Genomic DNA, 15748 nt, shown 5'->3' with positions numbered 1-15748 from the left:
TTCATTTTTCGATTTTTGGCGAATTTTTGAAAGTCCTAAATTGACTATTTTGGTGATTTATGCTTTTTTTAAACAAAATTACGTACTGGATCAGTAAAAATGTTCAAAATTGATATTAACCCCCCAAATCCGAATTTCGCCATTTCCAGCCATTCTGGAGCCTCCCCAGCGCTACTTTTCAATTTCTCCAGAAGGCGTGAATATGAAGTTGGGCAGCTAAAAATCGAGTTGTGTGTTATACTCGATCTGTTTAACGAGTTTACCCACATTTGAGTTGGTTTTGGGAGGGACACCTCAAGAGTGGTTTTTTGACAATTTATTTTCAAAACGGGTCAAAAAACCACTCTTGAGGTGTCCCTCCCAAAACCAACTCAAATGTGGGTAAACTCGTTAAACAGATCGAGTATAACACACAACTCGATTTTTAGCTGCCCAACTTCATATTCACGCCTTCTGGAGCAAATTAAAAATCGTGCTGGAGGCTCCAGAATGGCTGGAAATGGCGGAACTCGGCCTTAGGGGGGGTTTGTTGTGGACGAAATACACCAATTCGCGCAAATTTCAAAAAATTTCCTCACAAACGGTAAAATTTTGATTTTTTTTGGATTTCTTACGTGTTTAGAAAAAAGCTGGTCAAAAAACCACTCTTGAGGTGTCCCTCCGAAAACCGACTTAAATGTAGATAAACTCGTCAAACAGATCGAGTATAACACACAACTCGATTTTTAGCTGCCCAACTTCATATTCACGCCTTCTGGAGCAAATTCAAAATTCTGGAGAAATTGAAAAGTACCGCTGGAGGCTCCAGAATGGCTGGAAATGGCGAAATTTGGATTTGGGGGGTTAATATCAGTTTTAAGACTTATTTTGAACATTTTTACTGATTAAGTACGTACTTTTTTTTAAAAAAAGCATAAATCACCAAAATACCTAGTCAATTTAGGATTTTCAATAATTCGCCAAAAATCGAAAAATGAATTTGGGCAGCTGAAAATTTGGATTTGAGGGTTTTAAAACATGCTCTTTTCAAAAATCGCAGTCCCGTTCAAATCGGAGGCGGACATCTCAAGAGGTTCCCTTGTTAGACATCAAACTTGAAGGTGCCAGAAATATTTTAAAAGAAAAAAATAGAGAAAAACGTATTTTTAACCTTGAGAATGGGTAGTACGTACTTGGGAAAATAAACAACTTTTGTCATTATGAATTTTTGCCTAACATTAAAATTGAAGGGGCTAGAAATATTTTTTTTCTTTTAAAATAGGCAAAAATTCATAATGACAAAATTTATTCATTTTCCAAAGTAAGTACTACATCCATTCCGCAGGTCAAAAATACTTACGTTTATCTCAATGTTTTTTCAAAGCTCGGTTTCTTCTTAAATTTCAAAGATAGGAAACTGTCCATCTAATGTTTTCTTCTAGTCGTACCCAGTTATATCCAAACCTGAAGTTTTGACATCCACTCACCTGACACCCTAATAGCTTATCGTAGAAAATGGTGCACCCCACTAAAAAAATATATTTCAATTTACCTTCCACCTAAAGACACTTCATTATCATCTTTACATATAATCTATTTATTTAAGTACAAATAGGTTTTAAAAATAAATTCATTGTGAGTATCCCACTCAAGATAGTTACACGAGGGAAAATCAAACAATGAACTGAAGCACCAAAATTAAACAAAAATTCTAAATCTGAGATAAATCATCAAAAATTAATTGCACTTCATCGCTATTTAGCCTATTTACATAGGTACTCTAAAAAATTAAGATGAAGAAAACCTTCGAGTAGGTTAAACTTTTCAATACGCATGAAAAAAAATGGAAGCGAGTCAGACAAATAGTGAGCGAAAAATCAGAATCTGCGATTTATTTACTTTGTTTCACTCTAATCTAAACCCTATCATAATTTCAAGCATATATCGACTGACGCATCTGAATTGAATCTTCTAGCGAGCGGGAGATAATGTCCTAGAAACGTAAACGTATTTTAAACAAAAATGAGAAAATAGTATATCAGCAAAAGGAGTCGTTTGATGACTTTGAGAAAAGAAAAAAAATTGTTGTCAACTAAATTATTAATTTTTGCGTTGCGAATTGTAATCTGATTGGTCATTCATGTGGTCGACCATCTTTATCACCCGGAATTGAAATGTAAACAGAAACATAGAACCCAGTAAGCATTGCAATGGCATGACATCATGCAATATCACCGAGGAGATCCGCTGTTCTTGCACATGTATAACTTATCTTATCAAGAGAATATAATAAGCTATAGATAGTTATGTATCTATATGATATGTAGTTCGGTTAACAAAGATAGCGGCCACTGATTCCACCCCCTTCTTAGTAGCCAAATATTTGCAACAACTTTGTAACTCGAGGAACATTTGATACTTAAGTCGATATTTTGTGGCTTACCAACTATGTAGTTTATAAATATTTGGCTACTTTCGAGTCGCGCTCTAAATTATTATTTTTCAAAGTATTTTTATAAACAAAGTTGGTTTTGTTCTCGATTCAATAAACGTAACACACGAATTATTCATTGCAATCGAACTGTGCTAACCATAACACAAAAAATTTCGCGATGAATACAATCGAAGTCATAATTTGTGTGATTTTCTTTTCGTTCGTCTTTTTGTATCATCGATTTCGAAATAGTTTTTCTTACTTCGAACGAAATGGTATTCCATACATCAAACCTTTACCAATTTTTGGTAACGTGGCTGGATGGATCTTGATGAGAAAATCTCTATCTGTGATTCATTTTGAACTGTACAAGAAACTGGAACCTCATCGATTCGGTGGCGTATATGTAGGAGAAAGAAAAATGTTACTAATCAGAGATATTGAATTGGTGAAAAAAATCTTAATCAAAGACTTCGATCATTTTCACGATCGCGGAACCAAACGAGATCTACACACGGATATACTCAGCAGGAATTTACTCTTTTTGAAAGGTAGGTGTAAATAATCATCTCATAATGTGGTGTACCTATCACTTTTATAATCGTCTGTTTTGTTCCTTGTTCGTATGCATTTCATATTAGGCGATGAGTGGAAAACCCTCAGGATCAAACTCACCAGTACCTTTACTTCTAGCAAAATGAAAAGGATGTTTCCTTTAGTAAAACAATACGGCACAAAATTACATTCGATAATAGAAGAGATGACCGACAAAGACGAATTCTTCATTAAAGACGTATGTTCCCGTTTTTCCATCGATGTAATCGGAAGCTGCGCTTTCGGCCTGGAAATAAATTCACTCGAGAATCCGGATTCAGTATTCGTAAAGATGGGAAATAGATCATCGAATTCCAAATTCACGTAAGTATGTAATCTAAAGAAAAACAAATCAATTGACCAAAATTCGCGTAGATTTCAGCAGACTATTGAACAGAAATTCATTTTATACTTTTTGCAGTTACAAATCAATTATACGAAAAGTGTTTCCTTTTTTGACGAAACTTTCAAAAAAAGTAATCGTCGACACCATCGTACAAAGTTTCTTCGTAGATAAAGTGCAAGAAATCGTCGAGTGTCGCGAGCAACATAAAATTGTTCGAGGCGATTTTCTCGATCAACTCATACATCTTAAAAATGAAACAAACTCGCAGAAATCGCAAGATGAACAAGCCCAAGCTGATTCCCACCAATTTTTGAATCAAATTGACGGAAAATACTGCACCAATGCTCACATAGGTTAGTATGTAATTAATTGAATCTACTTTTTTATGACGCAATAGTTGCCTATCTTAACGAATTGATGGAGCCACAATGCCACATGCTTCGCAAAATTAAAAAATCATTAAAAATAAGATACCTAATGCTTGAATCATTTAAAATGATGCCCACAACACATAGCACTCGAGTGAGCGAACAAAAAAATGTTATTATGACAAACAGCCCCTTATGAAAATTAAAGGGGCAAACTTGATTCAAAGCCCTAAATTTTAAAAATGTTGAACAATCCATTTACTCTTTTTAAAAAAAATAATATCCGAACTAGAAGATCTTGTGCCATCATTCAGGAGGACATCAAGAGTGATCAAATTTCATTTTGGAAATTACATAATTTTTTGAAAAGAAAATTTTCAAGTGTAATTTTTTTCCTATTTTTAAAATGACTGTCCAACTTTTATATTTATCATAAAAATTTGAGCTAGCACTAGTTGCACTCTAAAAGCTTTAAACCTTCAACCCGATCCTTGATCCTGATCCCTAATATTAAGAACCCGCATCCCTGACCCGTGATCACCATCCCTGTCGCTACAGCTTCACTAAGTAAATTAATTGATGTTTCATTACAGAAATGACTCCAGAATTAATGGCAGCTCAAACATTTCAATTCTTTCTCGCTAATTTCGAATCAACTTCAAGCACACTGAGCTTCATGCTGCTAGAATTAGCTCAACATCAACATATTCAAGATAGACTGAGGCAAGAAATAAGAACCGTTTTAGAAAACAACAATAACCAATTGACTTACGAAACGCTTCAAGAGATGAGATATTTGGATATGGTAGTAGCCGGTGAGTAACTATATAGGTGTAGTTATTAGCGTTTTAATTCATTATAATATTTTACTCGAACATCCGAGAACATTGCTAAAAGTCTTCGAATGTTTCGCAGAAACTCTCCGAAAATACCCTATCTGCGGATTTCTAGCCAGGCACTGCACCAAAACGTATGAAATACCTGACTCGAACATAGTCCTAGCTGAAGGAACATCCATTGTAATTCCCGTACTGGGGATTCATCACGACACAAAATACTACGAAAAACCTTACGAATTTTATCCAGAGCATTTTACCGAAGAAGCTCAATCCAAACGACCAAATTATACGTATTTACCTTTCGGCGAGGGACCCAGAATATGTATAGGTGCGTTTTAATTTAAATAAATAATGATTATTATCAAATTGGTAGGTTTTAAGATACAAATGATACTTATAAATCAGATTTATTCGATAGGTAAACGTTTTGCTGAAATGCAAATCAAAGTCGGCGCCATTATTTTACTGAAAGATTTCTGCTACACTTTGTCTTCGAAAATGAAACTTCCCGTAGAATTTGCCCATGGAATATTGACAATAGACATTAAAGGAGGAATCAGATTAAGGTGCAAGAAAATTTAAAAATAATGTCATTCAGAATACATGCACATCGCTACAACTGAATTATATCTGCATTTCTCACTACTCGGTTGATTTCGAGTTTTATGTACAATTTTTTGTAATATAAATATATATATCATGTACCTAATAATTAAATATTCGTAACAAATAATGAAAATTACTCGTACTTAGCCTACTTACTCATGAATGAGGTCTTCGTAACTTCTCTTCATTGAATTCGATTTTTCTGTAAACACCAAAAAAAGTAGATAGGAAAATAAAAAATTGTTTTTAAGGTAATCAGACATCAATTTAACGAAGAAAAAGGCGTAGTTAGGTATTGAAGAGTAAATAATAAAAATTTAATTTCAGATTTCTTCAGTTGAATTCAGACAAAAAAAGGAGGAAAAGTTCATTTCAAGGTATCCCACAAAATCTCCTGAGTTCGATATTTTACAGATCCAGGCATCCCACCGATATAGATATTTTTCAATAAAAAAACAACAACTTTACCTAGTAACCTTTTTTCACCAAAAAAGTAACCAAAAATTTTCATTTTTGCAAATATTTTCATCAATATTCATGCATGAAAATTGAAATCAAAAAATTAACACTGGAGGGAGTAGAACCTAGAAACTTTTATAACATGAGAAAAGGTCAATAAAACAATCAAAAAATTAAATATAGAGACGACGACGTGCCGAACAGGAGGGGGATCCCCTCCCCCTCCAGACAAAAAAAAACAGGTGAAAAGTTGTTAATTATTTAGAAAAATTGGGTGAGTTGAAAAAAGTTGGAAAGAAATTGGATTTTTACTTCATGAATTATTAGATATAAATTTTCAAAATTTTTTGGCCTCGCTTCTCTCGGGTCAAATCATTATCCTTTTCTTTTCTCCAATCAAAGTTAGAGAGTAGAAAAATGTACTTTCCACATCGAAAGTAGGTAATGTTGCTTTACTTGCTTGAAATTTTCCAACAAAAAAAAAGTTTTTTTTTGGCATTGAAATTTCTTATTCATTGAAAAATAATTTTTTTGTACCTCACAAATTGTAAATTTTCTGAAGCTTCCGCACTAACTATGTAAGTACACTCATGCGAAATCAAAAATATTTCATTCTGTTTATGAATTTGATTTCAAAGCTCAAAAAGCTAAAAAAAAATAGAAAAAAAATTGGGAATTTTTGATTTTGGATTTCAGTCCCAACCTTGTAACAGAACCAATTCAAATTTTTTGTCAAGTGTATAAAACCATAGTTTTTGAACATTTAAAATTAGGTATTCAATATTTTTGTTTAAAAAACTTACTTGGACGCCTCATTTTCTCAACATAAAAGCTCAACTTAACAAACGTCTAAATTTACTAAAAATTGTTAAAAATCCAAAGTATAACCCATCACGCCAACTATTACTTCACTTGTACAAAGCTCTGATACGTAGTAAAATTGAATATGGAAGTCCATGCTTTACAAACCTGTCAAATAAAACTACTAACATTCTCAAAACTGTTCAAAATTCCTCTTTGCGTATCTGCATAGGTGCTCTCTATTCGTCTCCAATTGATAGTATTTATTGTGAAGCTGCAGAGCTTCCTCCTGATTTTAGGAAAATTCTCATGACAAACAAATTCTTAACAACTGTTGCAAATAATCCATCTCACCCTCTTCAAAGATCACTCAATGTCTACAGCTCTCAGCATTTCCTCCATACTTCAGGTCCAATCCCAGAATTTATCAAAAATATGAACAACCTACAAATTGACCTAAAAAACCTAATACATCAACCAATATCTTATCCCCCGTGGTCTCTCAAACCTATACAGATGGAATTTTACTTAAGAAACTACCCAAAACATGATCACTCCCCATTATTAATCAAGAGTCATTACTTAGAACTGTTATCAAACTATACTGAATATAACTTATGCTTCACAGATGGTTCAAAAATTTCTAATATTCATACTGGTTATGCTTACTCAATTAATGACAAAGTTCTCAGTTTCAAAATTCACAACTGTGCCTCAATTTTTACAGCTGAACTCACTGCCATAAAACATTGCCTAATAGATATAATTTCCATTCAATCAGAAAATAAAAAATTCTTAATCCAAAGCGACTCACTAAGTTCACTGCTATCCATTCAAAACATTTTTTCTGACCACCCCATAGTCCAAGACATACATAAGTCCCTTTTTAACCTCCAATATTATGATTACTCAATTAGCTTCATGTATGTTCCCAGCCACATAGGTATCACTGGAAACGAAACTGTTGATAGATTAGCAAAAACAGCCGCTACCCCCTCCCCTCTTACCACTCTCACTCCTGATGACATTAAATCTCTAATCACTCACAACACATTTACAAACTGGCAGAACTTTTGGTCACAACAAACTTCAAACAAACTCTTCCAACATAAAAAAAACTACTCTCCCCTGGAAAAATCTAGGCCACCTGAACAGAAAAGAAGAAATCCTGATTACCAGACTAAGAATAGGCCACACAAAAATTACTCATAACCACTTATACCAAAAAGAACCAAAACCCTCATGCCAATTTTGCAGAAACGAACCCATATCCATCCAACACATACTTTTCAACTGTCCCCAACTAAAACAAAACAGACTTACACTACAGATAAAAGAAAACCCACCTACTATCCCTGACGAACCCTCAGAAATACAAAAATTCATCTCCCTAGTAGAAAACATCGGCCTCACAAACCAAATCTAGCCCCCCCCCCCTTACGGGTGTAATAATCTTGTAATTATAAACACCCAAAAAAAATATATATATATTTTTGTTTCCAACTCACCCTTTCAAAGTGGAGGGGGGGGAGGTCTGAGGTAAACAGTTGAGAAAATCTGGCGAAAAAACTTGAGAATATTCCAATCTCACTCCCTCTCCAAGACACATCACTTCGTCACGTCTCTGATTGAATCATTTTATTCATTCAGTCAGTTTTTACCAACAGAATACTTAATAATCTCAAGAAAACCTAAAATTATTCTAAAATATTTTATTAGGTAGGTATTCAATTTCATAAAATATAACCTACTAATAATTTTATAAAAAAAGACAATAGCAAATTGCTTTTCAGTACTTGAGAATATTATCTGAGAAACAAATATTTCAATCGACATAAAAATAGTGATGAAAATAAAATCACAACTGAACAACGTTACTTCGGCATTAAAAGGATTGGGCTTATGATAAAACAAAAAAGTACTTTTCAGCTTTTGAAAAAAGTTATTATCTATTAGAAATTGTTAGCATTTTTTTTTCTTCTTTACAGTGAAAAATTGAAAAAAAGTAACTTTCCGTTGAAAATAGTAACAAAAGTAACCTTTCGGTGAAAATAGTAACCAAAGTAACCAAGGGTGAAAAAAAGTAACCAAGTTACTACCTAACCTAATTGGGATGCCTGCAGATCCCCTCCTTTCTCCAGCGAATCCGCAAAAAAGAAAAAAACAAAACTGAAAATTTTACACTAGATGTGATTATGGTTTGGTTAAAAAACAACGGATTTGTTTGCATCGAATTTGGTTTGGTATTCAACTAAGTAGTTGAAGGAAGAATTTGGCTAAATGTAAACCACTTTAAGCATACCCACTAAAAGAACATACCTAAATTGAGGAGCTGAGAATCAAAACTCACATTTGCCACCATAAACGATTTTGAGAAAAATGCGAAAAACTGAGTTAGTAGTGTTGCCACTTGAAAAAACTTATAATACCAAAATGAATCATTAGATAGCGCTGCTAGCACACGATTCCGTGTGTTGGCTGATTTTCACCTCGCTCCCTTCTGCTTTAATATCCAGACAAAGAATGGCAAATGTGAGTTTTGACTCCAAGATTTGCGATCAAAATTTTTTTCACTGTTTTAATTACAACGATAGGGAAAAGTTTGATAACAAAGCTGAATTTTGAGCTTCACGTGAAGGCAGGATTGGCTCTGGTTATGACGTCACCGTTTTACACTCGTCCGCGGTGTGAATGTTACATTGCAGGTTTATTAAATTAATTTTTGCTTCAATTCTGCTATTTTATTCAATATATCGGACAGAGATATTGCTGGGGGCTTCGCCCCCAGACCCCCATTTAATATAATCACTCCTTGGTGAAGCATTCAGTTGAAAAATGAAAAGTAATAACAGAAAAGAAACAAATGTCAGTTTATAAAAAAAAAAAACCGGCCGACAGGCCGCTGCAATCCTCCCTCTGTTTCATTAATCGCATTTTATAATATTAAAAAAAAATTCACCAAACCTTAACCAAACTTAACCAAAAACACTACAACCCATCGCATCGAGCAGTACACCACGAGGGCAGCTTGCCGAACCACCCATTTCAACGCAATACAGATCGCAAATCGCGTGTATTCATATAAACAATACGTAAACAAAGATATAATGACGTCATAAATACAGAGCCGATCCTGCTTTAACATAAAGCTGAATTTTGGTACTCGGGGGTTTTTTGATACGCTGAACACGAATTTGGAGTGTCCAGGTGAATCCGGTGTACGCTTCCCCCTTTTTTGTGGACCTTAAGCCCCCAAATTTGTTTTTTTGCGTTTAAGTCCGAAAATATGCAATTTTATGCAAAATTCATGTTTTTTGGGTCGCAGAATACGAATTTGACAATATTTTTTTTGTAGGGGTGGGGGATGAGGGGCGAGGGGGAGAGAAATTCAAAATTTGACTATAATGATGTGTGATATGTCGAAATGTATGTTTTTGAGGGTGTAGATCACGAATTTGACAATATTTTTTTCGTAGGGGTGAATGGTGGGGGATGAAGGGGGTGAAAATGGTTAAAAATTCAAAATTTGACTATAATGATGTGTGATATGTCGAAATGTATGTTTTCGAGGTTGTAGATCGCGAATTTGACAATATTTTTTTCGTAAGGGTTGATGGTGGGTGATGAAGAGGGTGAAAAATTCAAAATTTGACCAAAATGATGTGTGATATGTCGAAATGTATGTTTTTGAAGGTGTAGATCACGAATTTGACAATATTTTTTTCGTAGGGGTGAATTGTGGGGGATGAAGGTGGTGAAAACAGTGAAAAATTCAAAATTTGACCATAATGATGTGTGATATCAGTGATATGTCAAAATGTATGTTTTCGAGGTTGTAGATCACGAATTTGACAATATTTTTTTCGTAGGGGTTAATGTTGGGGGATGAAGGGGGTGAAAAATTCAAAATTTGACCATAATGATGTGTGATATGTCAAAATGTATGTTTTTGAACGTGTAGAAAAGGTGAAGGGTGGGGGATGGAGAATTTTCTATTGGAGAGCCGTCAAAGTCCCTAGAAGAAAAAATTTGTAACATTTAAACAAAATTCACCATGATTTTTCACTATAATTGACTGTTGTGGTCGCCGGGGCATTTGGGGGGCAAAAATGGCAAATGACATCTTGAAATACACTATCTTCAGTACTAGCCCCTCGGACTTCCTGTGCATCTACGTGCAAAAATTTGTTCTATTCCTATTTATGTAGCAGAGTAGGCAAAACACGGAGTTTTAACGTAAATTAAACCTCTATAATGACTTTATAACAACTAAAATCGAGTAAATTGATGAAAATTACTCACTTTCAGTTGAATCATTCATACTTGGTACATTTCGACATATCACACATCATTATGGTCAAATTTTGAATTGTTCACCGTTTTCACCCCCTTCACCCCCCACAATTCACCCCTAGGAAAAAAATATTGTCAAATTCGTGATCTACACCTTCAAAAACATACATTTCGACATATCACACATCATTATGGTTAAATTTTGAATTTTTCACCCTCTTCATCACCCACCATCAACCCTTACGAAAAAAATATTGTCAAATTCGCGATCTACAACCTCGAAAACATACATTTCGACATATCACACATCATTATAGTCAAATTTTGAATTTTTAACCATTTTCACCCCCTTCATCCTCCACCATTGACCCCTACGAAAAAAATATTGTCAAATTCGTGATCTACACCCTCAAAAACATACATTTCGACATATCACACATCATTATAGTCAAATTTTGAATTTCTCTCCCCCCTCGCCCCTTCATCCCCCACCCCTACAAAAAAAATATTGTCAAATTCGTATTCTGCGACTCAAAAAACATAAATTTTGCATAAAATTGCATATTTTCGGACTTAAACGCAAAAAAACAAATTTGGGGGCTTAAGGTCCACAAAAAAGGGGGAAGCGTACACCGGATTCACCTGGACACCCCAAATTCGTGTTCAGCGTATCAAAAAACCCCCGTGTACCAAAATTCAGCTTGTTATCAAGCTTTTCCCTATGGAATTTTGCAAACAAAACTAAGTTTTCATCAAAACTCACATTTGCCAATGGCAAATGTGAGTTTTGATTCTCACCCTTGGTTTTGAAAGTGAATTTCACACCAAAATGACTTTGGTCCAAAAAAACCGAATATGTCACATTATAGAGTGTAAAACGGTATATCCAAATCTGCCATAAAACGGTATTTTTTTTTTTTGGCAAATGTGAGTTTTGATTCTCAGCTCCTCAAATGTAATCCACATTTCACGACCAAATTTTGAGCTGTCAAAATACTTACATAGATTTATTCTGATTTGTGATAAATTTTTGAACATTTAATTTTCCTTACAAAAAGTATGTACATAGAATATCTTGAGATGAAAATTACTAAATTGAAATACAACAGACATCAGCCACTTTATGTGAATCTGTGAATGCTCGATTGTTTTCCCATCACCCTAATTTTCTCTCTCCATTCGCCGATTCTGAGGAGAAAAATGGTTCAAATGGCCGATGTTCTAATAATCTGACGAAAAAAATATAGCTAACAGCTGTCCTTGAACCTAATCACTTCAACATTATTCTTCAAATTTAAAAAAAATAACGAAATACGAAAATTAATCGCAACCAACAAATATCGAGTTTCAAGCCACTCAACACCTACCTACTTCAGTATACCTGCACGTTTCATTCCGCCAAATCACGTGGATCACAAGTCAACAGTCAACATTATCAATATTACAAGTCAAATTTATAACACACTTCAATGCTTCCACTTCCACATATTACTTCTATCACTATGTCATCATAAGGCGAAATAATAATAACAATATTGCGCAACATCCAAGCATTCAGATACTCGACAATGCAATGAAGTTCCAATTATGAAAATTTATGTAGGTACTTGCTACTTGTTAGCAAATGAAGTGGCAAGTTACAGTATTGAATCGTCTCGTGTACACATTAGATTACTTGCGCTTAGCACGATGTATATTTTATTGACTTCGTTCTTCTTATTCCTCTCGACCGTGATATTATACATTTATTATCGTTTGAAGAAAACTCACGCTTTCTTCCAAGAAACGTCGATTCCGACCATCGACCCTCTTAACGCATTTATAAGCACGAAAAATGCTCTATGGTTGAATAAACCATTCGCGAAACAGTTATCCGAGGCATACCAGGCTTTCGCACCCCATCCAATTTTTGGTGTTTATAACCTGTTTACTCGTTCGATACTGATTCGTGATCCAGAACTACTTAAAAGAATTCTAGTCAAAGATTTCTCGTATTTTCAAAACCATGGAACACATATTTCCGAAGAAGTTGAACCATTGGCTCGTCATTTATTCAACTTGGAAGGTAAAAAGTTCATGCTCAATCATTTTCTTTTTGTTTACATTAATTCAAACGATATATTTTTAATACGCGATTTCTCCAAAGGAGAAGAATGGAAAAACCTACGGATGAAAATGACCGGGATATTTACAAGTGGAAAGATGAAAATGATGTTTCCTTTGGTGAAAAAATGTGCCGAAGAAATGAAACCAGCTTTAATGGAATACGTTTCGAGTCCTGATGGCTTCGAAGTCAAAGATCTATGCTCGAGATACACTACAGACGTGATAGGAAGTTGTGCATTTGGCGTAGATACAAATTCATTCACAAATCCGCATTCGGAATTTCGAAAAATGGGTGGTCGAGTCTTCGAATTCAGGTAATTTTCGATTCGAAAGTACTACGAACGGTCAGAAGTGATCATGCGCCATCTATCAAAACAGAACTAGGGTCCATAGCATAAATATTGAGAGGTCAATAACCTTACATCTGTGTTCTTGACATCTGCATATGTATACAGGGTGTACCAAAACGAATGACCTTCCTCTAAACTGGTCAGTAGACAACTCCTTCTGAGCACATGTGTGTATGTTTGCCTATCTTGAAATTCAAAAGGAGTCGAATTAGGTATGGTCACATGAAACATATTGTTGTTTTCGAGCTATTCGTTTTAAACAAAGTTTGGTTCTGATCAACTACATATAATCACTTCTGACCTTCGGCATATTCGACTTTCAAAATGTTATCGATTTGGCCTGACGAAAGGTGGAGACTTTTGGTACGATTTCTGATACCAAAAATGCCATCCTGGTGCATCAAGTTTTTCGGAATGGAAATGTTCAGCAAAGACGTGATGGATTATTTCATGAAGATCATCAAAGATATGGTCAAGTACAGAGAAGAGAACAATATAACCAGGGATGACTTTCTTGACCTGCTTATCGCGATGAAAAATCACACAAAAACGGAAAAGACCACAGACGTAGACAAATTTGACGTTCAAGTTGGTAACAAGCGTATCAGAAACGGCGTAGGTTAGACCAATACTCGCATACTTAACAAATTTATGTCATTGTCGTTGGTGATTGTACAACTACTGGACCCGTCCATATTTTTCAGAGATGACAATCGAGTTGATGGCTGCTCAATGTTTCCTGTTTTTCGTGGGAGGATTCGAGGGTTCTTCTGTGGCTGTGTCATTTCTACTATTTGAGTTAGCTCAGCAACCAAAAATTCAAGATAAAGTACGAGAAGAAATAATTACGGCGATTGAAAACAATGGCGGAGAGATAACGTACGATATGCTCAAAAATTTACCATATCTAAACATGGTTTTACAAGGTACGATAACTCGTAAATAGGCATAAATCACTAAGTATAAGAATGTTTTTTTTTTTGGATGAAAAATTGATCGAAAGTTGACTTAAATTGCTACTCATACAGTAGCATCAAAGAATAAGTAATTCGCCAAAAAATTGATATTCGAGACAAAAATTTCGAACTTCCAAAGATCGAAAATAATTAACCAAGTCTAAAATTCTTAATTAAGTCAAACTTTGATGATATTTCGTCCAAAATTAGCGATACGAATTAATTTAACGAGTATCTTCATGTAACTTTAAACTCTTTGTTCCATTCCATTTTCCATTCAGAAATAATGAGACTGCATGCTCCAAATGGAGGCGTCATTGTGCGAAAATGCAATGAAAATTATAAAATACCGGAATCCGGCGCCGTAATCAGAAAAGGAACGCAAATTGTTATACCATTGACTGGAATACACACTGATAAGCAATACTATGAGAAGCCAGACGAGTTTTATCCCGAACATTTCACCAAAGAAGCCATATCCGAGAGGCCTCATTTCGCTTATTTGCCTTTTGGAGAAGGTCCTCGAGTCTGCATAGGTGAGAAAATATTCACTTGAGGAATCGATACACTATTTTTGGTCTAATTTTACTTTTCTTTTCTCCCTTTGTTACAGCCGAACGATTTGCAAACATGCAAATTTTAATCGCGGCGATATATTTAATAAAAGATTTCTATTTCGAAGTATCCCCCAAGACTATTCTGCCTTTAGAATTTTTGCCTTCGATTGCTATTCCGCCAGTTAAAGGAGGACTTTGGCTTAAATGTAAGCCGCTGTAAAAATCATTACTTATTCGTTTTTAAATCGTAAATTACTCGTATGTCTGAATTACGATTAAAAAGGCTACCTTGCTTGTTAATATTCAAAATGTGTTGTTTTGAAATAAAAATGTATAAATAAAATTTGTATAGGTCCTAGGTACCTACACTTTTTTCTTTTTCACAGCGTATTGTATGTCCTACAGTTTGGTACGCTGGAATAAATTTTCAGCCACGAGACGAAGATATAATGATAAACGGATAACTCAGATTTTGACCTTGTATGCTATTCTAGAACAAAAATAACTGCTTTTTGGCTCAATTTCTTACTACCTATTATAATTTGAAAAACATTTTCATAAAATGTAATCATAGTATTACTATAATTAGGTATTCCCTATTTTTTCATGTTTTTTCTGGTTCATTCAGAGTCCATCATTTTTGGACACTATAATAATTTTGAACAAAGTTACCAATCACCATTCGACCATTTCCTTTTCAAATGTTTTATCGATTTTCTTGTTTTTTCCCCAATTTTCTTGTGAATTTAAAGTACTTTTCTGCTATGTAGAATTGTCCGAAAACACTACTTTTTCACTTCACTACGTTAATGGACAGCAGTGCCACCGACAAAGGGACAAGAGAAGCAATGTGCCTCGGACCTACGTTTTCTAGAGGGCCCACGTTTTTTAAAAAAATTGACGAATTTAATTTTTATAAGAGAAAATGTAATCGTAATTTTTGGGAATGAAATAAAAGCTTCATTTTTAGAGAGAAAAATTATGCAAACTTCATTCTAAAAAGAAAACACATCGTCATTCCATGAAGAAAAAAAATGAAAACTTCATTTTTGAACAGATA

General features: G+C 34.5%; 2 protein-coding genes across 3 annotated transcripts; both read left to right on the top strand.

Annotated features, from left to right (window-relative positions):
* Positions 1-2355: 2355 nt before the first annotated feature.
* LOC135841700 (probable cytochrome P450 6a13) lies at positions 2356-5264 on the top strand. Of its 2 annotated transcripts, none has more exons than XM_065358836.1 (6): positions 2356-2964; positions 3055-3331; positions 3429-3706; positions 4315-4536; positions 4637-4888; positions 4966-5096. In XM_065358836.1, exons 1-6 carry the CDS (start codon positions 2592-2594, stop codon positions 4980-4982), a joined length of 1419 nt encoding a protein of 472 aa, XP_065214908.1. In that variant the 5' UTR covers positions 2356-2591; the 3' UTR covers positions 4983-5096. The 2 variants fall into 2 exon arrangements, with proteins under 2 accessions (XP_065214908.1, XP_065214901.1); XM_065358829.1 differs by having other exon boundaries at positions 2366-2964; positions 4979-5264.
* Positions 5265-12319: 7055 nt separating this feature from the next.
* On the top strand, positions 12320-15031 carry LOC135841460 (probable cytochrome P450 6a23). The gene is made up of 6 exons (XM_065358431.1): positions 12320-12784; positions 12866-13139; positions 13526-13794; positions 13880-14101; positions 14413-14667; positions 14745-15031. Exons 1-6 carry the CDS (start codon positions 12409-12411, stop codon positions 14906-14908), a joined length of 1560 nt encoding a protein of 519 aa, XP_065214503.1. The 5' UTR covers positions 12320-12408; the 3' UTR covers positions 14909-15031.
* Positions 15032-15748: the final 717 nt, after the last annotated feature.

Source organism: Planococcus citri, chromosome 1 (assembly GCF_950023065.1).
Source record: "Planococcus citri chromosome 1, ihPlaCitr1.1, whole genome shotgun sequence".
Lineage (NCBI taxonomy): Eukaryota > Metazoa > Arthropoda > Insecta > Hemiptera > Pseudococcidae > Planococcus > Planococcus citri.
The sequence above is the reverse complement of the archived record's forward strand: the minus strand, read 5'-3'. Positions and strand labels throughout refer to the sequence as shown.

Bases quoted from the DNA above. Each gene is read 5' to 3' on its own strand.
- LOC135841700 (XM_065358829.1), top strand. From the start codon at position 2,592: ATGAATACAATCGAAGTCATAATTTGTGTGATTTTCTTTTCGTTCGTC. The intron at 3,332-3,428 runs GTAAGTATGTAA...TACTTTTTGCAG, and splicing joins TCATCGAATTCCAAATTCAC to TTACAAATCAATTATACGAA. The intron at 3,707-4,314 runs GTTAGTATGTAA...GTTTCATTACAG, and splicing joins CTGCACCAATGCTCACATAG to AAATGACTCCAGAATTAATG.
- LOC135841460 (XM_065358431.1), top strand. From the start codon at position 12,409: ATGTATATTTTATTGACTTCGTTCTTCTTATTCCTCTCGACCGTGATA. The intron at 13,140-13,525 runs GTAATTTTCGAT...GCCTGACGAAAG, and splicing joins GGTCGAGTCTTCGAATTCAG to GTGGAGACTTTTGGTACGAT. The intron at 14,668-14,744 runs GTGAGAAAATAT...CCTTTGTTACAG, and splicing joins AGGTCCTCGAGTCTGCATAG to CCGAACGATTTGCAAACATG.